Source organism: Ascaphus truei, chromosome 12 (assembly GCF_040206685.1).
Source record: "Ascaphus truei isolate aAscTru1 chromosome 12, aAscTru1.hap1, whole genome shotgun sequence".
NCBI lineage: Eukaryota > Metazoa > Chordata > Amphibia > Anura > Ascaphidae > Ascaphus > Ascaphus truei.
The window spans coordinates 16,770,413-16,794,212 of record NC_134494.1 but is presented as its reverse complement, the minus strand read 5'-3'; the positions used below and the strand labels follow the sequence as shown (position 1 = coordinate 16,794,212).

General features: G+C 44.4%; 1 protein-coding gene across 1 annotated transcript; it reads left to right on the top strand.

Moving 5' to 3' along the window:
* The first annotated feature begins 4,249 nt into the window (after positions 1 to 4,249).
* CEND1 (cell cycle exit and neuronal differentiation 1) lies at positions 4,250 to 14,849 on the top strand. Its single transcript, XM_075566823.1, has 2 exons — positions 4,250 to 4,565; positions 10,375 to 14,849. The coding sequence occupies exon 2, from the start codon at positions 10,517 to 10,519 to the stop codon at positions 10,877 to 10,879; it is 363 nt and encodes a 120-aa protein (XP_075422938.1). The 5' UTR covers positions 4,250 to 4,565; positions 10,375 to 10,516; the 3' UTR covers positions 10,880 to 14,849.
* The last annotated feature ends 8,951 nt before the right edge of the window (positions 14,850 to 23,800 follow it).

The following is a 23,800-nucleotide window of genomic DNA, read 5'->3' as shown; positions in this document are numbered from 1 at the left end:
GCCTGAAGGGAATGAGGGGTCTGGAGCCGGGTTATAGCTGACCGAGTCACCTTGAGGCAGTGCTAGTTGGTAGGATGCCAGAAGGGATAGCCTGTTAACTTGGTCAGGAGTCCTGGAGAGGGTCTGCGCTAGGCTGACCAAGACAGGTAGACGCCCCAAGTACTGCATGGCAGAGCCAGAGTACCTAGCCCATTCCAGACACTCACCGTAGGGAGCACAGACTGGGAGGAAGGAGCCACAGCAGACACTGAGAGAGTGAGCCTAGCCTGAGGTAGTGCAACACTGGGTCACACCTAGATAAGGTACACTTGTGGTGGTGCATCTGAAGCTAATCTTTATTGTACCGGTGTGGTGGCTGCCCCGCAGAACGGAGCCCCATGTACGATAGTTGGTGCGAGAAAATGGCGACCGCAAGAATGGAGGATCCGCGCGGTGCGGATAGTCCAAAATGGCGGACGGAGGCTAATGGAGAGAGCGCACATGGTGTGTGTGCGTGTAAAAAGAACATGGGACAATTGATGAAGCGGTACTTCAGTCTTTATCAGGAAGACGGAGAGGATCTACCTGGGTTCCTCCTGCGGATTGGAGCCGTCTTACAGGAGATGCGAAAGGGGGATTGTATTAAGGCCACTGAGGTGGAGGTGTACTTTTGTGATCGAATTCTGAGAGGAGCGTCACCTGACCATCCTGTCGTGGCTAGGATGCTGTGCTCCTGGATACGGGGTGATCCCCTGTCCTTAGGGAGGCTAGTGGATGAGATAGAGGAATATGAAGTTGCAGCTGCTGTGAATATGGATTGCAGAGCGATCCAAAATGGCGGTTCCCGCTACCCGGGGAGACCGCGTGGGCCAGTTGCAGAAAATGCTGCAAATGCAAAACTTGCAGAAAGTTGTCCGGGATTGGCGCCAAAAGAAAAATTCCACCCTGCGGGGAGGTATGGCGCGAAACCTGAAGCCGCGCCCCCCAGGACTGTGAACAGTTCAGCCCCTGTGCCGGGGCATCCAATTAACTTGTGGGACCCTCCCCAAATATTCACCAGGGGGAGTGGTCTCTATCTCTGCCAGCCAAGACCCGAGTTGTCTGAGGGAGGAGCTGGGTGTGAGCTTCCTGTCCAACAGTTACGAGCTGGTGAACAGGAGAGACCATTGTGCAAAGTGTCTCCCGTAACCAGCACAACAAAGAGTGAGGTGGACATTGGGGTATATCCCTATTTATTGCCAGGAGGCTCCCTGGTAGTAAAGGCGGGGGCGGACACAGCCATGCTGACGGCTGAAGCCCCGCGTGCGGCCTGCACCGAACCAGTTGATCCCGAAGAATGGGGATCGCTCCTAATGATCAGAACGGAGCCTGAAGAGAGAGGGGTCTACAACCGCGGTGAGAACCCGGAACCTCACCGTCGGTCCCCTGCGGGAGTGCCACTCCCCGAGTCGGAGTTCGGCTCCTCGAAAGAGGAACAAGCGATCCTAACGACGGTGGTGATGCGCCTACCGGCGGACCACTACAGCGGTGCTGGAAAAGAACCGGCACTTACCTGTGTCGCGGCGGAGCAGAGTCTCGTGTCGCCGGTGCAGAATCAACCCGAGAGGCGGAGTCCCACGGCCGTGGTGACTTGCAGCGCGGAAGGAGGAGAGGATTCCATCCCGAGCCGACGGAGCGGTGAGATGCATCCTTACCCTTCCCAGGCGCCGGTGGTGGCAACGGCGGAGGAAGGCCTAGCCCAGGCCCGAGCGGAGCGGAGAGCAGAACCATCACTTCCGGTGGCGGATGTCGTTGTGGAGGAAGAGATCCCGCATGGGGATCCATCGCAAGATGGCGGAGTATCCGGTTCCGGTGATGACGTCACTTCCGGCGGAGGTAGCGGAACGACCAGAGAGAGAACCACAACACCTCGGCGATCGGGCAGTGCTTCCCGATCACCTGTGTCAACACAGAGCTGGCAGGCTGTGAGGAGAGCTGAGACGGGTGAGGCCCAACCAGCGGCACGTCCGCACAATGATACTGAGAGACTGAACAGCTATGCCTCTGATGGTGGGTCGAGGGATGGAGGGCAGTTGGGAAAAGTATCCGAGTCCCGATGGGTACCTAGTGTGGCCGTAGTTAAGTCTCAGGATAGCTCCAAACAAGAGAGGTGGTCTAGGCCTCTTTCATCAAGGACCTCTGGGGTATCTTCTTGGGGGGATACAGAGGAGGGGGACTCACTAGAGTGGGGGTCTGAGGAACGTAAGGAGACCCGATGGTGGGCAGTAGGACAGTTTACACCTGTGCAAAGGGAGAGAGAGCTACAGGAACGGTGGTTCAAAATTGAGCGCAGGGAAATAGAGCCCCTATCATGGGTGTTGCCCGGACGGGCAGGGAATGCTGAGCTAATCCGATGTAGCCGGGCCGAGAGGGCCATTATTGCCAAATACAAGGCGTCCCACGGGTTGGAGTACCCGTATGTCCCTGAACCCCTTTGGAGGGAGAAATTGAGTTTAAGATGGGTTCCACTGGTGAGGATAGGGGATATGGTACTGATGAGGAGGAAGGATCAGGGGAAGAAGATTGGGATCCTGGCGGGTTATATGAGAAGTGTCGCACAGAGGGTTACAGCATTGCTGCTTTAAGCCCCGTGGACCATGCTGTGCGCAAGCCACCGTAAGAGGGTATGGTAGTACCACTAATGGATACTCCATAAGGGAGTAACCCTGGTTGTTATACATCTATGTTAGGATGTATCTGTAATGTTTATGATGGAGATATGTACTGTATTCATTTGTACTGCATTATGAGAAAATTTGTATGGATGTTAACCTAATTATGTTTCTGTTGCAGTGCTTCCTGGCAAGAGGTATCTAAATTTAGGTCCCAGCGAGGACGATGGGATTCACCAGGGGGAGAATGTAGCGGTCATGTAAAATGCCTACAGTCATCTCTCCTGCTGGCAGTAAGGCCTGGTAAGTATGGGCATGCCAGTATTAATCATGGAGGTTTTCCCTCACACCCTGGTGGGGTGCCCTGTGTATGGCTGGAACTGGTCACATGCTCTGACTCCATGGTTAGTGATGTCAGAGGTGTGTCAGCTTCAGAAGCTTACATAAGGCACAGCACTGTGTTGCAATGTTAGTTGCTGTCTAGTTCAAGTCCAGTTGAGGAAGAGTTCTGTCAGTTATGATATAGTAACTCCATGGGAGGCTGTGTCCAGGGACCTGGCACAGGACAGTGATTCCTGCGGGAATAGTGAATCCCTGATCTAGGTGATATACCTATCTAAAGGGAGCACTGGCGAGATGAGCGGCTGAAGATACTCCTTGTGGAGGGCAGCTGCCCTGCCGTGTCAATAAAGATGAGTTCAGCCAGAAACCCTCTCGTGTATCTATCTGGAATGAGTGTACAGAGAGGAGCACCACGGAGGAGTTCCTCGCCAGGATCATCCCCTTGCGGACGCAGGGACCCTGGTGAGGTGGAGGCGCTGCACTGGAACTAGGTGAGACTCAGCACACTACCTCAGCTGCCTGTCTGGACGGGTCCTCCCCACACACCATCATGCGGGAGACTCAGGAGTCCTGTAGCCAACAGGTGCACCACCAGACATACCTACACTGTAATGGGGACCGGTTAGACCACAGGGGCCAATGTGAGATTGGGTGGGTCAGGCCGGGCCAGAAAAACCGTTACATATATATATATATATATATATATATATATATATATATATATATATATATATATATATATATATATATATATATATATATATATATATATAGATTGCATTTATATATATATATATATACAAATATTGCTGTATGCTCATCTGCATGTCTTAGGCAGGTCTGCAACCCCGCCTTTCCCCATTATCACCCAGCATACAGCACTTCCACTGCAGCAATGGATTCTGGGAAATGACATGCAAATGAGCACACAGTGTCACTTTTTGCCTCAATAACCATTTTTAACATGGTTCCCTATAGGCTTAAGCTTGCTGCATGGTCACAGCTTTGAGCACAGCCATATATATATATGCATTCCCCCCTATACAGCATGTTGAAAGACACCCACCCATGACATCTTATACAGCAGTGATACCACACGGGCAGTATAATTTCATCTTTGCACTATACTCAGGCTTTGCTGACATCTTTAGGCCTAGCAGGTTCTATCACTAAGCAACCGTTTCCCGGGACACAATGATGTGCTGTGACACCACTGTTCATGAGTCAGCCTACTTTTCCCCTTGTAAACCAACAAGGTCACGTCCATGTTAAGGAGGGAGGGGAGGAGGCACCCGTCCACGTTATGGAGGATGGAGGTGGCACCCTGCGTGGGATATTATCCCTAGGCTTCTATAATTCAACAGAAAGCTCCTCTTTCATTTCTAAGGCCATCTAAAGCCAGGGAAACACGTCACCTTCACCCCTCAATCCTTCTGCAATGGTTTAGCCCAGAGTCCCTTTCTCCTGCGCGCTGATTGGCCGGGTCCTCCCCCGCCCCTCCTTCCCTGCAGCAGGGAGCGATGCATTGTGGGAAACTCCCAGGTTGGTACCTGCAGAGCAGCCTCTGAACTGCAAAGACGGAGCTGCAGGGAGGTAATTTATTTATTGCTATAAATATATTTATTAAAATAATTAATATTATTTCTTTATACAACATGTACTGTCTATATATATATATATGTATATATTTTTTTATATAAGCATCATTAATATTATTGTGATTATTTTAGATGTCATCCCCCCATATAACTCCTTATGACAACCAGCTCCTCCAGTGCAAGATAATGGCTTATTAACTATGACTACATTTTTATCTTCATTACTAGTAGTATGAATTACGATCACTGTGATTATTTTAGAGGGAAAACCTCTCCCTTATACTGTAATGCACCAAGAATGCCTCCTGCAACTAACTGACTTATCTAATGCTGGCGTGCTGTTTTACATTAGTAATCATTAGTGTTATTTTTTGGTGTCAACAATATTACATATTTTTACTGATACTGTGAATATTTTAGATGCAAATCCACGTTGGATATCAACCAACGTGCCCTGATGAAATCCTAGCTAGTGGTAACCTAACTTCTCCAGTGCAAGTATACTATGCAAGGGCTTATTAATATTACTAAATAAGTAGTTTACATTTAACAATAACGCATTTTATATTTATACAGAAAAAGGGTAATTACGAGTGAAACTGATCTGCTAGTAACGAAACTCCTCAAGTGGAGTTTTTGAAACAAGAACAATATATATATATATATGTTATAGATGCTACTCAGCATTGTGTACAATAGCAGGTTAACGCCATCCTTGCCAGAGGGAAATGGGTAATGGCAATAAGGAATACATCAAAGGCAATTGTACTAGTCCTAGTAGTTGCAGATTGCAGCTCAGTTATGGTGTTCTAGCAGACGGGAGAAAGGGCACCAGCAGAGGTGACGTGCTGCAGCATCTGCAGTTTTCCGATGCCTGCATAATGCACACCACAGCGACACGTATATTACAGCCACGATGGGTCTGAGTTCGTGCTGCCAAGAGGAATATGTGTAGAGACGGACGCATGAAAAAGCCCTTTATGGGGTTTCACAGTCACTCCATGCGCAGAATAATTCATGTTCCCCAGGGAGCGGAAAATAGCCGGAGAGCAGCAGAATCCATAGGCATCTGTTCATGTACTGCAGAATATACTATGTAGGTCTGAATCTGCATGTTTAGAGGCTGGGGAGGGTGGTAAAAAAACTTCAACTGTTAAATGTCTGTCTGTCTATCTGTTTATCTATCCTTCTGTCTGTCTACATCTATCTCTAATCAATCTTTCTTTGTGTTGGGATCTATCTATCTGTCTATTTATCTATTAATTTCTGTCTATATCTATCTAGAACTTGTTATCTATCTATCTATCTATCTATCTATCTATCTATCTATCTATCTATCTATCTATCTGTTTCTGTCTCGTTCTGTCTGCCTATGTTTCTATAACTATGTATTTATCGTTTATATTTATTTTTCTGTCTATTACTGTACGTATCTCTGATTATCCTATCTATCTGCCTGCCTATCTGTCTGTCTGTCTGTCTGTCTATCTGTTTCTGTCTCTATCTGTCTGCCTATGTTTCTATAACTATGTATTTATCGTTTATATTTATTTTTCTGTCAATTACTGTACGTATCTCTGATTATCCTATCTATCTGCCTGCCTGTCTATCTGTCTATCTGTCTGTCTGTCTGTCTGTCTGTCATCTATCTCTATGTTTGTGAGTTTGAAAAGCTGATATATTACATATCTAGATTTATATCATTTCCACACGTAGAAATGAAGGATACACATGCAGACTCCTTCGATATTAAGAGGGTTAATCACCATTAGTAGAACTATAAATAGTGCTGTAATTATAGGAATGGTTAAAGCCCTGTGGGAGATAGGCAGGCAGTGACTGTAGAGGAGCATTGGGACTTTGCTACAAGAAAGGCATTACCAGGGAGAAGTTAAATAGTATCAGGATTTATGCTACTGAGGTGGAATAGAATGCTACACATTATCAGGGACCTCCTCAGTCCATATTATCAGGGACAGGCTCAGACAGTCCTGTTTAAAAAAAAATCTAATGTAGGGTAACCTCCTGAATCCAGATTACCAGGGACAGGCTAAGACAGTCCCGTGTTTATAACTAATGTAGGGGGACTTTTGGACTCGATATTAATCAGGGACAGGCTCAGACAGTCCCGTGTTTATATCTAATGTAGGGCGACCTCCTGACTCCGGGTTATCAGGGACAGGCTCAGACAGTCCCGTGTTTATATCTAATGTAGGGTGACTTCTGGACTCGATATTAATCAGGGACAGGCTCAGACAGTCCTGGGTTTATAGCTAAAGTAAGGTGACCTCTTGACTGTAGATTATCAGGGACAGGCTCAGACAGTCCTGGGTTCATATCTAATTTAGGGAAACCTTGAAACCTCAGGTAGAGATTGTGTGTTCAGAAGTAGGTTAGCAGGAAGTGAATGGATCTCATGTTCCTATTTTATCGGCGTCTGACTCATCCTTTCCATGAATTACGCTGCACATCTTGTGTTTTATAACAGGCAGCTGCTGAGGCCGACAGAGACAGTGGGAGTCTCATTAGCAATTGTACCCAGAAGCCTTTGCAAAGTCTGTAACCTTGATAACCAATTGCATCAAATTCCTTTCATCATGCTATTGAGGCTGATATAGTGACACCACTGAAAACACATATACTACAGTACATACATTCTCCTTCACTGCCCCATATTCCTCTTTTGTGACTGTCTCATCTCTATCTCATGACTCCTTCTGTGACTGTCCCTTTTCGGTCTGTCCTTGTTTCTGTCCTCTTTGTTCCTTTTCTCTGACAATGCCCTGTCCCTTTCCTGCTATATTTTAATCCCAATACATACATTGTCCATTAAATATCCATGCTGACCTCCACATATCTTTTATTATATATTTCTTACAGGCGGCTTACACTCTCAAAATATTAAGTACTCTTCTTTTCCAAAAAAAAAACCCACCAACATTATTTTATGTTTTAAACCCCTTTTTTAATTGAAAGCATATTGAAAGTTACAGATTTGCATAGTTACGTAGTAGATGAGGTTGAAAAAAGAACAACCTATGCTAAATTTAGACAACAGATACTTTATGCTATATTTGTACTTACAGTATATTGACCCAGAGGAAGGCAAACAAAAAACCCCAGTGACATATCATCTAATGATATCTCATAAGGGGAAAAATAAATTCCTTGCTGACTCCAAATGTTGGCAATCTGATTACTCCCTCGATCAACATCCTTCCCATGTTTACTTATTTGGTATATTCCTGTATACCTTTCAATTCTAAAAATATGTGCAACCTTTTTTTTAAAAAAAAATATCTATTGTATCTGCCATCAATGGCTCCATTGGTAATGAATTCCAGATTTTAACTGTCCTTACTGTAAAGAACCCTTTCCTTTGTTGCTGGTGAAATCTCCTTTTCTCCAACCTTAAGGGATGACCCTGAGTTCTTTGTACAGCCCTTACAGTAAAGACCTTAAGGGATGACCCTGTGTCGTTATACTTCCATTGGAATTAATAGTTCTTTTGAAAGATCCTTGTATTGTCCCCAAATATATTTGTATATAGTTATTATATCCTCTTAGACGCCTCTTTTCTAATGTAAACAAATCTAATTTAGCTAGTCTCTCCTAATAAATCAGATTATCCACCCCCTTTATTAATTTGGTGGCTCTTCTCTGCACTCTCTCTAGTTCCATAATGTCTTTTCTAAGGAGTGGTGCCCAAAATTGTACTCCATATTCAAGGTATGATCTTACAATTGCTTTATAAAGGGACATAATTATGTTTACTTCCCTTCCATCCATTGCCCGTTTAATAATGCAAGATAAGATCTTGTTTGCCTTTGCAGCTACTGCGTGACTTCGGGCAATATTGCTAAACCTGCTGTCTACAAGCACTCCTAAATCCTTCTCCATCAAGGATTCTACTAATATATCCCCATTTAATTTGTATGTTAAATAGTTATTCTTGTTTCACAAATGCATAACCTTACATTTATCTGTATTAAACCTCATCTGCCATTTACCTGCCCAAGTTTCCAGTCTCTCCAAGTCCTGCTGGAGAGAAATTACATCCTGCTCTGATTCTACTACCTTACACAATTTAGTATCATCAGCAAAGATGGAGACTTTCTATGCCAATCTCAAGGTCATTAATAAACAAGTTAAAAAGCAGGGGGTCCCAGTACCGATCCCTGAGGTACTCCACTCACGGCCTTAGCCCAACCTGAAAAAGTTCCATTTATCACAACTCTCTGTTGTCTGTCCTTTAACCAGTTTTCAATCCAGGTGCAAATATTTGCTTTATTTTGTACACTGACCTCTTGTGTGGAACCGTATCAAAAGTATCAAAATGGAGACTTCCTGTTCTACACTATATAAATCTCCTTAGTGAAAACAGCATCAAATAGAAAAATGATTCAACCAATGACTGATTACGCATGGCTCATTACAACAGATATTTCAAGTAACACCTGAAAGCTGCAGACCAAGCAATATCCTACATGTGTGTTTAAAAAAAAAAAAAATCAGTTCTGTACTATGAGAAAATACATGTACTGTGCCATTTTTTTAAAATGAACTCTAAATTACATTTTTAATGTATTATAATGTAACAAGCATTTTTTGTTTCTATAGCAACCATTTAAAAAGTCACATCCTCTTCTGAAACAGGCTCTGGCAAACCCCTTTTTGAGCCCTGCCCTCTCTCTAGCAGTGCACCAATTGTATCTAGTGACTGCCTGGTCACATGATCTTCCCCAGAGAACTTTCCATCTTTGGTCCTCTTCTGCTGCACTGACAGCCATTTAGTGAACCCCTGAGCCAAATCTTCGCCGATCAATCGCAGGAGAACAGATCGATCGGCAACTTAGCTAATTACTTATTGTGTGGATTGTATTGATGCACATTATAAAAGGAAAAAATAAATAAAAAACGTCACCTTGGACTGCTGCTTTAAGCGACAACTTTATATTAACCTTTCAGACCTGGTTTATATCTTGTAATCTATATATCCAAATACAAAGTAATGTACATGACCGTGTACACCAGGTCTGAAAGGGTGAAAATCACAACCTTTTCAAACACCCCTCTACTGCTGTCTCCAAATGGTCCCTGCAGAGCCATACATGACAGAACAAGAGGTAAGGCCAGGTCCCCAGTGGCTACTGCTACTGCAGCTCCCGCTGTGGCGGGCGCTGCGGAGACAAGAGCCGCCCCTTAATGGGGCCGGGCCCGCTGCTATGGGGGGGCCGCCGAGCTGCGCGGCGAGTTTTTCAGACCTACATTAAAATTGTGATTAGACCTAACGACGGAGCGCTAGACCACACCCCCCCGGCGGTTCAGCCAATGAGGACGAACCTGCCGAGTGACATCATGGCCGCGCCCCCGTCACGCCCCTCCCCCGTCTTTTCCCCTGCAGCTCACTGCAGACTGGGGAACTCGGCTGCACGCGCCGCCAGCCTCGCAGACGCGCGTGCAGCGCAGGCACTGGGGCCGCAGCCTAAAAGTTGGACAGCAGAAAGACGCATAACACTGAACATGGCAGCACACAGAGGGAAATTGTGATGTCCATTACTTGGGATGGGTTAATTTAGTTATTTTATTTTAATATTTTGTCCTTTCTTGATATATTAAACACATACATTACCTGACATGAAAAATGTTTTATTTAAGTTTTTCTTAATTGTGGTATAGCCTGAATTTATTGTTTATTTACTCCACTCCACATATGTATGGTGTACAGAAACCGTTAAGTAACGCCCATTTTTACTAGCGAATTCTCTCCTGATCACCCTCATTATCCTTTGTATTCTTCCCAGATTTCCTACTGAAGGTGACCAGATTAAATCTCTCCAATAGCCTCAAAAAAGAAGATACGATTCAAGGTTCCCTACATTTCACACCACGCAGGACTGAGGAGCGTCTTAGGCCCACACACTATAGACCTAACGGGAATTCAAAATGGAGGCCAAGCCCAGATCTACCAGCGTCAAGGCCTCCAAAGCCGAGAAGGGCAGCCCAGCCGCGGGCGGAGAGAAGAAAGAAACTTCCAACAAAGAGCAGCCAAACCCCACGGCTAAGAAGATGGCGGGAGAGACAGTGCCAGTCAACCACGATGGCGTGAAACCCACCGGTGGAGTTGAGCGTCAGGATGCGCCGGTGGCACCGGAGAACAAGGGGAGCAGGGAGGAACAGGACGCCTCTAACGGAGCCGCTGAGGGGTCAGGTTTCGAGGGTCTGAAGCCTCTGCTGGTGGCCGCCGGAGTGGCAGTGGCTGCCCTCGCGGTCATCGTGGGAGCGGTGTTGCTGGCCCGGAAAAAATGAAGTGTTGGTGGGGGGTAGGGGAGGATGTGGTGGGAGATCCGAGCAGGGTCCGATCCGTACAGTTTCATCAGAGACCGTCGCATGCTGCAGAATCGTCACGTATTCTTCACACGCCGTCACACAGACGCCAATGGGAGGGGGATCAAGGTTACATGTGCTGTCGTCATTTTGTGGGGGACTCAAAATGGCTACTTGGCTTAATTTTGTAAGCAAACAAGGCACTGTGTGGGAGTGAGTCCACGTCTATCACTTCTTCTCCGTTCCTCTCCCTCTTTCAACACTTTTCTCTATATTGTCTCCCTCCATCACTTCTACTCTCTTCCTGTTCCCCCTCCCACCATCGCCTCTCCTCTGTACCTCTCATTCCTCCCTATCTCCGGCACCTCTCTATTACTCCTCCCTGCCTCCTTCACCTCTCCGATCCTCTCTACCTACAGTATCTCTATTTCATCCATTACTTCTTTCTACCTCTCCCTCCTTCCTTAGACACCCTCCTCCATTCATCACTTTATCCTCTAACTCTCTTCTGCTCCTTCAGTTTCTTTTTTTCACGCCGTGATCTCTGTTCCTCTCTCAACCCCCTAAACCAGTGGACTTGTTCCTCTCTCTCTTCCTCCTTCCCCACAGTCAACTATCTCCTACTTACCTCTTCTAATAACCCTCCCCTCCTACCTCCGTCACAGCACAAAAGCACCTTTGCTTTGATGAATTTAATAGCTAATTCACTTTCCAATCAACTATACTCCAGCAAGTAATATAATAATCTCACTAATGCTTATTATGTCGGCGCCAATACACATCATTGTGGTTTATAGGGCGAGACGGACAATACTCGTTAACCCTTATATGCTCTAGAAAATGAAGCCATAGAGGAAGTAATATAAAAATTGTCAGAAGATAAGGACTATATGGCCCACTCAATTTGTCCAGTACGCTACCTGCAGTGTCGCCTCAGGCCTCATTTCATCCCTGGCTTTCCCCATATTTCAGGTACTCGTGTCTATCCCAAGCAGAATTTCTTCATTGTATTATTCAACAACTCACCTGGGAGACTGTTCAATGGATCTAGTACATTTGTTGTGATGGACCTCCTCATTTTTACCATGAGCGTCCTGCCCTCCATCTTCCCCTCTACAGCTTCATAAACTTTCATGGAATCCCCCTCTACAAAAAAATCCTTTGCACCCATAGATTTTCATGGGATCCCCCTCTAATAATTTGCTCCCATAGATTTTCATGGGATCCCCCTCTACAAGAAATTATTTGTCCCTATAGATTTTTATAAGATCCCCCTATACAAGAAATTATTTGTCCCTATAGATTTTTATAAGATCCCCCTCTACAAGAAATTACTTGTCCCTATAGACTTTAATAAAATAGGATTCCCTCCCAATTCACAAGGATTCTGGCTGAGCAAAACAAACTAATCTATATAAATAATATCATTTGATATTGATTGATCATTACTTGAGCTACTGCCCCCCTTTCAGCAATATAATTCTGCCCCTATACACCCAATGTTCCACTGTCCCTCCCTATTTTCCTTTTGTCTTTATAATAAAAAATGAAAGCGTATATATGCAATAAAGCAGTTAGAATAGAAAAATACGAGAAGATCAAGGCCCATATTTACATAGTGGTCTTCTGCCAAAAGGCACCTTCCGGCGCTGGAAGACCCCTTACAGACCCCAAAGTGTCTTCCGGTGCCAGACGGTATCTTTTGGCAGAAGACTGCGTGGAAAATGTGGGCCAAAATCTTTAAAGTAGCGTTAGCTTTTCCCATCACAAGCGGAATGGGGACACTGATCCCTTGTTCGTCAATGCAAACAGCCCTCCATCTTAGACGCCCTCCCTCTGGTAGCTGCATCTAGTGTCTGTGTCATAACGCGGCTTGCGAGGGGATGAAATTGACAGAGAGGCGCAACTTGCCATTTTTATCACAAGAGCAGTCAGCGGGGTTTCTGCAAAACTTGAGGCAGGCTTCTTGGCCTACTCTGATTTCTTCTGCAGGGAGGGGAGGAATGAGGTAAAGAGAGTGACAGAGAAAACGCATTGGTCACGAGGGGGAGGATATGGGAAAGATGTCAACCTGGAAAACCCGAAAACGGTGACATTATCGGATTCTGGCCCCAAATAAAAGAGCATTGAAATCTATAAGACACTGATGCTAAAAATGTGTGAGACTCACAGAAAATCAGTGAGAGGTGGCAGATCTGGAATGGAGACCAGAGGGGATTGGGCATAGAGGAAAGGGACAGTCACAGTAAGGAGTAGAGGGGACAGAGACAAACGGGACAGCGACAGTGCTGTAATGTGGGGTATTTCGTTAACCTCTTCAGTACCAGAGCCCAAACACATCACTGGCCCCTCCGGCACGGAATGGGGTTGATATATTTCAAGGTGAAATGTCTCTGATGTTTTTCAAAGTTTTTTTTCGGATTGTCAGTGCCCGGAACCTCTCCGACCCGCTCTCTCTGCAACAACCCCTGTGTCTCCTGCCCTGCTCACACTCCTCTCCACCTTCCTCAAATTAATTCTGAACGCAACAAGGCACTCGGCTGTCCCGGCCTTATTAAATAACCCAGTGGAAACCCAACTTCTGAGTGCCATAAGTCATGGGAGTTTAAACAAGTGCCAACTTTAAAAGGTGATACTGTATTAGGAATGCAAATGGCAAAACCTAACCCCTTTCCCCACCACAGTGGCCTGAAACGCATTTGCCAAAGGGGTATGGTCTGAAATGCTTTTATCTGTTGCTATTCCTGCTTGGAAATAATATACATCACAATATGACGTTGCTCTTTGTTTACATTCTAACTTCCCATGATGACATCAGCAGCACAGCCAGTCGGATCTATGTTGTACCTATCTTTCTGACCTACAGGAAGTGGTGCACTAACAACCACAGGAAGTGAGCAGCTTGGCTGAAGTTCTCTGGTCAGGGTGCATTGTGGTGTTGGCAGCAGCGCATTTAGACAGTGGTAACATTACAATCATTTCAATTCCATGGTAGGTATTATGATGGCAAACCAAAACAGAACTGAGAAACCTTACTTCCCCACATAGGGATAAGTATCAAGAGTCACTAATGGGGTTTTGTGACACGTTTTATGTTGCGTCCATTCACGGCAAAGTATTAGGGTGCTTTTTATCTGTTGTACTTGCATAAACAGGTTATGGGAGCGCAGTTATAGGAGTTAGTGGAGGAGTTATAGGATCAGTTAGGGGAGGCGATATAGGAAGAGATTATAGGAGCAGGTATACGGAGAGGTTATAGGAGCAGTTGGGATAGGCAATGGTTGTAGCAGTTAGAGTGAAAGGGGCAGTTAGAGGATCGATGGGGACCGATTATAGGCGCAGTTATTGGGGCTGTTACGGAGGGAGAGCGATTGTAGGAGCAGTTAGAGGAGGAATTATAAGGAACAGTTATGGGAGGAGTTATATGGAGCATTTATCGGAGTAATTAGAGGAGGAGTTATGGGATCAGTTAGAGGAGTTATAGGGAGCAGTTATAGGAACAGGTAGAGGAGGAGTTATAAGCAGTAGTTCGTGGAAGAGTTGCAGTGTGTAACATGGATCTACATTTCCAACTGCTGCAGCGTTCCTTCCCGTGTGCCAGTTAAATGCTCCAGGCCGTTATAACGTCTGTGCCCAAGAGATCAGCGTTAGATGAAAGAAACTCAGATAAGTTTCATCCGGTGCAAAGAAAGAAAAAAAGAGGGGCAGGGGGGGGGGGGGCAAACTGTGTCATCTTAATATACACCCCCTTGAAATGTAGGAAGCACACGATCCATCTTCTGAGTCTGCGCCTCCGTTAGTTTTTCTCTCCGTCGCGTATGTGTCTTTTGATTCACGAGAAACTGTGTGGCTGCCACGCGTGAAACTGGTTCCCCCAAACACCCCTCCGATCTCTTAGCAGGAATGTGTGAACTTAAAAGCGTATGTACCTAATAAAACAAAATCCTAAACACTTCTGCCTGCGTATATATTTTAGAACATTTTGCAGCATCAGGTCTTTGATGACGGTGGTGCTGGGTAATGCGGTGGGGGAGGTGTGGGGAGTACGCACTGGAATAGCAGAGTGCTAGGTGGAGATGCAGTGAGAGAGGTGTGTGCGCCTAGGAGTGTCCAGACTGGGATGGCACAGGCAGTGACCCAGCGGTGCTTGTTGGGGTGGTCAGCACTGGAATAGCAGAGTGTGCTAGGTGGAGATGCAGTGAGAGAGGTGTGTGGGCCTAGGAGTGTCCAGACTGGGATGGCAGAGGCAGTGACCCAGCGGTGCTTGTTGGGCTGGTCAGCACAGGAGTAGCAGAGTGTGCTAGGTGGAGATGCAGTGAGAGAGGTGTGTGCGCCTAGTAGTGTCCAGACTGGGATGGCAGAGGCAGTGACCCAGCGGTGCTTGTTGGGGTGGTCAGCACAGGAGTAGCAGAGTGTGCTAGGTGGAGATGCAGTGAGAGAGGTGTGTGCGCCTAGGAGTGTCCAGACTGGGATGGCAGAGGCAGTGACCCAGCGGTGCTTGTTGGGGTGGTCAGCACAGGAGTAGCAGAGTGTGCTAGGTTGAGATGCAGTGAGAGAGGTGTGTGGGCCTAGGAGTGTCCAGACTGGGATGGCAGAGGCAGTGACCCAGCGGTGCTTGTTGGGGTGGTCAGCACAGGAGTAGCAGAGTGTGCTAGGTGGAGATGCAGTGAGAGAGGTGTGTGCGCCTAGGAGTGTCCAGACTGGGATGGCAGAGGCAGTGACCCAGCGGGGCTTGATGGGGTGGTCAGCACAGGAGTAGCAGTAAATGGAGCTGCAGTGTATAATCAAGATCCTTTCCCGGAATAGCGGAGTGTTTATAAACATAATGTTTTATTATCAGGTCTCCTCAGCACTTAACTTCTTCTTTTCTTCCTCTGCCTTTTGCTGCTTCCTGAAACACGCAGAGGGAACAGATTGAATTAGCATTTAACCGCTTCCTGCCAAAGGGGCTTGCTGAGGGACAGTGAAAGGGGTATATATATATATATATATATATATATATATCCCTATCTTTATATAGCGCCATCCATGTGCATAGCGCATCACAGCAGTAATACACGTGACATAGCAATATAACACATAATGGGAATAAGCGCTTCAGACATAAAAGTAACAATATGAAAAGGCATTCCTGCCTTGAAGAGCTTACAATATATATAAAATGCCATATCTATTTCCTTGTGTATGACTTTGTGTAAAGCAAACAAAATACATGAAATTGGCGGGGGGAGGGTGGTTAAAATACAAGAAAGTGTCTTCTAAGGAATTAGACTGACTTCTAGTGCAGGGGTGCAAAAACTGGGGGGCGTGCCCCTGAAATTTTATGAGGGTGGGGGGCACGGCGCTTACAGAGAACCTGCGCTCTTCCCCACAACATTTAAATAAAATGCCGGGGGAGCACGTCAGGCCTCTGTATGTCTCTTACCTTGTCTCCGGCGGCTTCTGGCAACGCGGAGTCAAACGACGCAGCGTGATCAAACGGGAACGCGACATCACATAACATTGTGACGTCAAATGACGCCGCCGATGCCGGAGAAAAGGTATTGGGGGGCGGGGGGGGGGGGGGCATGAGTAGGGGGAGAGCAGCCCGGTTCTAATGACTACTTTTTCGTGAGCGAGACCCCCTTCTAACGAGTGAGTGGGTGGTACTGTATTTGAATGTGTGGGAATTAAGAGATATACTTACTTGCGATTCCAATGCATATAAAGGAAGTATGATGCTCCCAGCAACAAACTCAGTCCTAAGACCCCACCCATGGTATACTTCCAAACTGTGAGAGAGGGGGTGAAGAGGGGGCAGGGTAGTAGAGAAAAGTGTGGGGGAAGAGAGAGGAGAATATTAGAGTGCGGGAAGGAGAGAAAGTGGGGAAGAGAGACAGAGAGGAGAGGGGGGAAGACATCTAAATTAATGCCATTCTGTAGTAAAAGCACTCACACATGCAATACCCTCTCATACTGCTATTTTACTATACGTAACACCCACCCTTACTGCTATTTTACTATATATAACACCCACCCTTACAGCTATATTACTATATGTAACACCCTCCCTTACAGCTATATTACTATATGTAACACTCTCCCTTACAGCTATATTACTATATGTAACACCCTCCCTTACTGCTATATTACTATATGTAACACTCTCCCTTACAGCTATATTACTATATGTAATACCCTCCCTTACAGCTGCTATATTACTATATGTAACACCCTCCCTTACAGCTATATTACTATATGTAACACTCTCCCTTACAGCTATATTACTATATGTAACACCCTCCCTTACTGCTATATTACTATATGTAACACTTTCCCTTACAGCTATATTACTATATGTAATACCCTCCCTTACAGCTTATATTACAATATGTAACACTCTACCTTACTGCTATATTACTATATGTAACACCCGCCCTTACTGCTATATTACTATATGTAACACTCTCCCTTACTGCTATATTACTATATGTAACACTCTCCCTTACTGCTATATTACTATATGTAACACTCTCCCTTACTGCTATTTTACTATATATAACACCCTCCCTTACTGCTATTTTACTATATGTAACACCCTCCCTTACAGCTATATTACTATATGTAACAATCTCCCTTACAGCTATATTACTATATGTAACACTCTCCCTTACTGCTATATTACTATATCTAACACCCGTCCTTACTGCTATTTTACTATATATAACACCCACCCTTACTGCTATTTTACTATATGTAACACCCTCCCTTACTGCTATTTTACTATATATAACACCCACCCTTAGGCTATTTTACTATATGTAACACCCTCCCTTACAGCTATATTACTATATGTAACACTCTCCCTTACAGCTATATTACTATATGTAACACTCGACCTTACTGCTATATTACTATATGTAACACTCTCCCTTACTGCTATATTACTATATGTAACACCCTTACTGCTATATTACTATATGTAACACTCTCCCTTACTGCTATATTACTATATGTAACACTCTCCCATACTGCTATATTACTATATGTAACACCCTCCCTTACAGCTATATTACTATATGTAACACCCGCCCTTACTGATATATTACTATATGTAACACTCTCCCTTACTGCTATATTACTATATGTAACACCCGCCCTTACTGCTATTTTACTATATGTAACACCCACCCTTACTGCTATTTTACTACATATAACACCCACCCTTACTGCTATTTTACTATATGTAACACCCTCCCTTACAGCTATATAACTATATGTAACACTCTCCCTTACTGCTATATTACTATATCTAACACCCGCCCTTACTGCTATTTTACTACATATAACACCCACCCTTACAGCTATATGACTATATGTAACACCCGCCGTTACTGCTATATTACTATATGTAACACTCTCCCTTACTGCTATATTACTATATCTAACACCCGCCCTTACTGCTATTTTACTATATACAACACCCACCCTTACTGCTATATTACTATATGTAATACTCTCCCTTACTGCTATATTACTATATGTAACACCCGCCCTTACTGCTATTTTACTATATGTAACACCCACCCTTACTGCTATTTTACTACATATAACACCCACCCTTACTGCTATTTTACTATATACAACACCCGCCCTTAATGCTATATTACTATATGTAACACTCTCCCTTACTGCTATATTACTATATGTAACACCCTCCCTTACAGCTATATTACTATATGTAACACCCGCCCTTACTGATATATTACTATATGTAACACTCTCCCTTACTGCTATATTACTATATGTAACACCCGCCCTTACTGCTATTTTACTATATGTAACACCAACCCTTACTGCTATTTTACTACATATAACACCCACCCTTACTGCTATTTTACTATATGTAACACCCTCCCTTACAGCTATATTACTATATGTAACACTCTCCCTTACAGCTATATTACTATATGTAACACCCGCCGTTACTGCTATATTACTATATGTAACACTCTCCCTTACTGCTATATTACTATATCTAACACCCGCCCTTACTGCTATTTTACTATATACAACACCCACCCTTACTGCTATATTACTATATGTAACACCCGCCCTTAATGCTATATTACTATATGTAACACTCTCCCTTACTGCTATATTACTATATGTAACACTCTCCCTTACTGCTATATTACTATATCTAACACCCGCCCTTACTGCTATTTTACTATATACAACACCCACCCTTACTGCTATATTACTATATGTAACACCCGCCGTTACTGCTATATTACTATATGTAACACTCTCCCTTACTGCTATATTACTATATCTAACACCCGCCCTTACTGCTATTTTACTATATACAACACCCACCCTTACTGCTATATTACTATATGTAACACCCGCCCTTAATGCTATATTACTATATGTAACACTCTCCCTTACTGCTATATTACTATATCTAACACCCGCCCTTACTGCTATATTACTATATGTAACACTCTCCCTTACTGCTATATTACTATATCTAACACCCGCCCTTACTGCTATTTTACTATATACAACACCCATCCTTACTGCTATATTACTATATGTAACACCCGCCGTTACTGCTATATTACTATATGTAACACTCTCCCTTACTGCTATATTACTATATGTAACACTCTCCCTTACTGCTATATTACTATATCTAACACCCGCCCTTACTGCTATTTTACTATATACAACACCCACCCTTACTGCTATATTACTATATGTAACACCCGCCGTTACTGCTATATTACTATATGTAACACTCTCCCTTACTGCTATATTACTATATGTAACACTCTCCCTTACTGCTATATTACTATATGTAACACCCTTACTGCTATATTACTATATCTAACACCCGCCCTTACTGCTATTTTACTATATACAACACCCACCCTTACTGCTATATTACTATATGTAACACCCGCCGTTACTGCTATATTACTATATGTAACACTCTCCCTTACTGCTATATTACTATATCTAACACCCGCCCTTACTGCTATTTTACTATATACAACACCCACCCTTACTGCTATATTACTATATGTAACACCCGCCCTTAATGCTATATTACTATATGTAACACTCTCCCTTACTGCTATATTACTATATGTAACACTCGACCTTACTGCTATATTACTATATGTAACACCCTTACTGCTATATTACTATATGTAACACCCTTACTGCTATATTACTATATGTAACACACTTACTGCTATATTACTATATATAACACCTTTCCTTACTGCTATATTACTATATGTAACACCCTTACTGCTATATTACTATATATAACACCTTTCCATACTGCTATATTACTATATGTAACACCCTCCCATACTGCTATATTACTATATGTAACACCCTTACTGCTATATTACTATATGTAACACACTTACTGCTATATTACTATATGTAACACCCTTCCTTACTGCTCTTTTACTATATGTTAAGTGACAACATTGCATATCTAAACCTAGAAGCAGGAATATTACTATGCCCTCCTTTATCGTATCATTATTTTTCTATGATCCCCGCTTTTTATTTCTCTACTGATCCATCTTTCTTTTTGGAAGACCAGCAGTGATGCCACTGATTCAATCTCAACGTATTAACACTATCCACTTATAAACACAATATATAAAGATATACAGGGGCACTTCCAATGCCAAGTGGAGTACAAAAAACATAAAGAGAATAAACCTTGGTGCATGCTATCCCATCACTGCCCCTATGTTCCAAATAGAGGGCTATAGTAACGTAACAGTGTTTCCCCCACCCTATGGAAGACCCCCCTGTTACCAGGTGTATGGTGCATGCTACCTGTTGGTTCACAAGAGGCTGAGGTGTCCGCCGATGTTTGTGGGGACTGCAGAACAGGCTTCTGGTGTACATACCCGACATTTACAACATGGTACTCAGTGCCTCCATCTGCTGTAGGCTCCATATGTATGAAGGTAATCTCCCACAGTAGAACAGACTCCTCTACCCCCGGAAAGATTACACACCAGGCGGGAGGTATATATAACAGGAACCGGATTATTCTTCTGCTCAGCACAGTCTCTAGGCAATTTTGCCCAATGCAGTCACAGCTCTGGTCTCCCAAACTTCAGATTGTCCCTGGACCTTCACTACAGGTCAAGGGCCCCCCGCAGCAGTCCTAGCTCTTCCCTGATCCTCTAGCAGGACCAGGGGTATAGGTAATCACTCCCCCCCCCCCCAAAGGGAAGAGGACCTGGGCCTGCCAGTGCACAGCAGCCCGGTGTGATACCTTGTCTCTATCACAGTAGAGACCCAACTAACAATTTAGAGATGCAACCCCCTTAAGTACAGTTGGGGGAAGGTACCAGGTCTGAACCCAAGATTGGGTAGAACACAGACCTGATCCCACCTCCTCCCGTCACTTAAGGGTATTGCCTGAGTGGGGAAAACCCATGATTGGTCCTAAGACTGCCTGCTGTTACCAGGACTGACATGTCAGGATAGGGCAGAATAGTAGCCAGACATGGCATGGCTACAATAATGCTGCAAACATTGCTAGATTTTACTGCATAGTAACAGCAGATCTAAAGTAAAGTTTCGAGTACACAGCCCCTTCCTCAGAGGAAAGAAAATCACCTGTTATAAACATATAACATAGGCACAGCTGTTGTGGCTGCCTCCTTACTTGTCGCACCCCCCCCCCCCCCGCTCCCCCGGACGTCATGCACGGTGTCACGTTGCCATGGTAATGTCTGCGGCGTCATTTGACGCTGTGGTTCAGAAGGAAACGCAGGGCAGCAGGCAAGGAGGTCGGCCGCAACAGCTAAGTGATTTCCCATCAGGCCTGAGTGTGCGGCAAAAGTATATGGGGGTGGACATTTTTTGCCGCCCAAAAATGTTGCTGCCCCGAGGCCTAGGAATAACCGGAAATCCGCCACTGGTTATTAACACAGGATGTGTGAATATTTGACAATAAAACATGAACTGAGTTCCCCCTGTCAGCTGTGGAAAAATGGAACATTCCAAGTGGTGGTTAGTGTACCCATGGCAACAGCTGTTTCTGAAATGTCCATGGGTGAGTCTCTGAGCTTTGCTAAATAGAGGGTTCCTATTGGTCAGTTGAGCCCGAATGAAGTATTCTTACTGGTCAGCTGTAAATTAAGGGTTCTGATTGGTCAACTGCCTGTAAGCCAAGTGTTCTGATTGGTCAGTGGACCCCGGTAATATAGTAACAGTTGGTATCTTACGTCCACCGAGGAAGGTGTCTCTCTTGATTCTTTGTAGAGCGTTCTGCAGCAAGCTGGACATTTCTACCTAGAATTCGCTGCAGTGAGGGGTGCTGGGTGGGAGAGGGGGCTGTCTCAGCCGCAACCTAAAATGAAGACAGAATAGATGTTTAATTATAGGCCTGGCTCATACTGTATGTAACTGAGGGGAAATGCAGCAGTGATTACAAAGTTGTTTAGTATCCTTTAACTAAATAACAGGGTTGTTACAAAATGTCAGAGGAATAGCTGACGTTTAAAGGTGCATCAGAGAAAGTCCCTCATAATTCAGAGAGATTCATACAACCCGGTTTCAGGGGTCACTGGTATACACGGAATACATCTCCTGCGGCTGACGTCTTTTTCAGTGCGTCGCCCGAACCCGACGATCGTTTCGCGCCAAAACAGGAGCGCTTTCTCAAGGGGGAGGAGGGACTTTCTCTGACGCACCTTTAAATGTCATCTATTCACCTGACATTTTGTAACAACCCTGTTGTTTAGTTAAAGAATATCATGTTCATATACATAGCAAGTGAGGATTACACACATTACTGAGCTATAATAATGTGTTTGTTTACTATATGGCAATGCGAGCTAGACATGTTGCAGGATATTGCAAGATGATTGTTACATTGTAGGACTACATTCATGGGGTTGTCAGTTCAGCTATACTTTGTACAGAGCTAATTTGCTGAATTTAATTGCTACGTGTAGTGACAATTACTTCTAAAAATGTCATTTATTCAGCTGATATTCTGAAACAACCCTTCAGTCTAGCTTCAGGATACTTCATTCCTGCACATAGCAAGTGAGGGTTAGGCCTGTTATATACAGGATGCGGCCGAGCGTTCCTATGCGAACGCGCGTGCACGTGCCGCATGCTTTTCCTGTATATAGTGCCGGGAGCTGCAGGTAAGGTATATCTGTGTATGTGTGTGTGTAGGTGCGTGTATGTGTATGTATGTGTGAGTATATGTGTGTGCATGGGGTGTGTGAGTGCTAGATAAGATTTTTTAATGAAAAAAAACTTTAATATTTTATTTTTTTTTAAACTTCTGCAATCATTCACACACACACACACACACACACACACACACACACACACACACACACACACACACACACACACACACACACACACACACACACACACACCACCCCCCCCCCCCCCCCCCCCCCCCCCCCCCCCCCCTCTCCCTACCGTGCGCAGCCCTTGTATAGAAAGGCTGACTGATGTCAGCCTTACCCACACTGCTAGGCTATACTCATGTGCGTATCGAGTACATGGTTATGGTAGCTAGACACTATGTGTAGCAGATTGCAATGTGATTGCTACATTGTAAGACAATACTAAGAGTTGTTATTTAGCAATGTTCTGAACGGAGTCTATACGCACAACATTACTGCTACTTATGGCAACATCCACTAAGCAATTTTAGTGATACTACAAATCATTTTGTGTATGCTAATTCAAATCACAATATGAAAATGACACTGATATCGTGACATAGAACTGCTTATGTGGATGTTTTCCTTTGTGTGCTCAGCTCTGCAACCTAAAGGCTACTTGTGGTAAGCCCACTTTGCTTATGGTTTATCTACAAAGTAGTTACCATTATTTTACCACACT

What these genes read in the sequence shown, in the direction of transcription:
- CEND1 (XM_075566823.1), top strand. Translation starts at nt 10,517, where the DNA reads ATGGAGGCCAAGCCCAGATCTACCAGCGTCAAGGCCTCCAAAGCCGAG.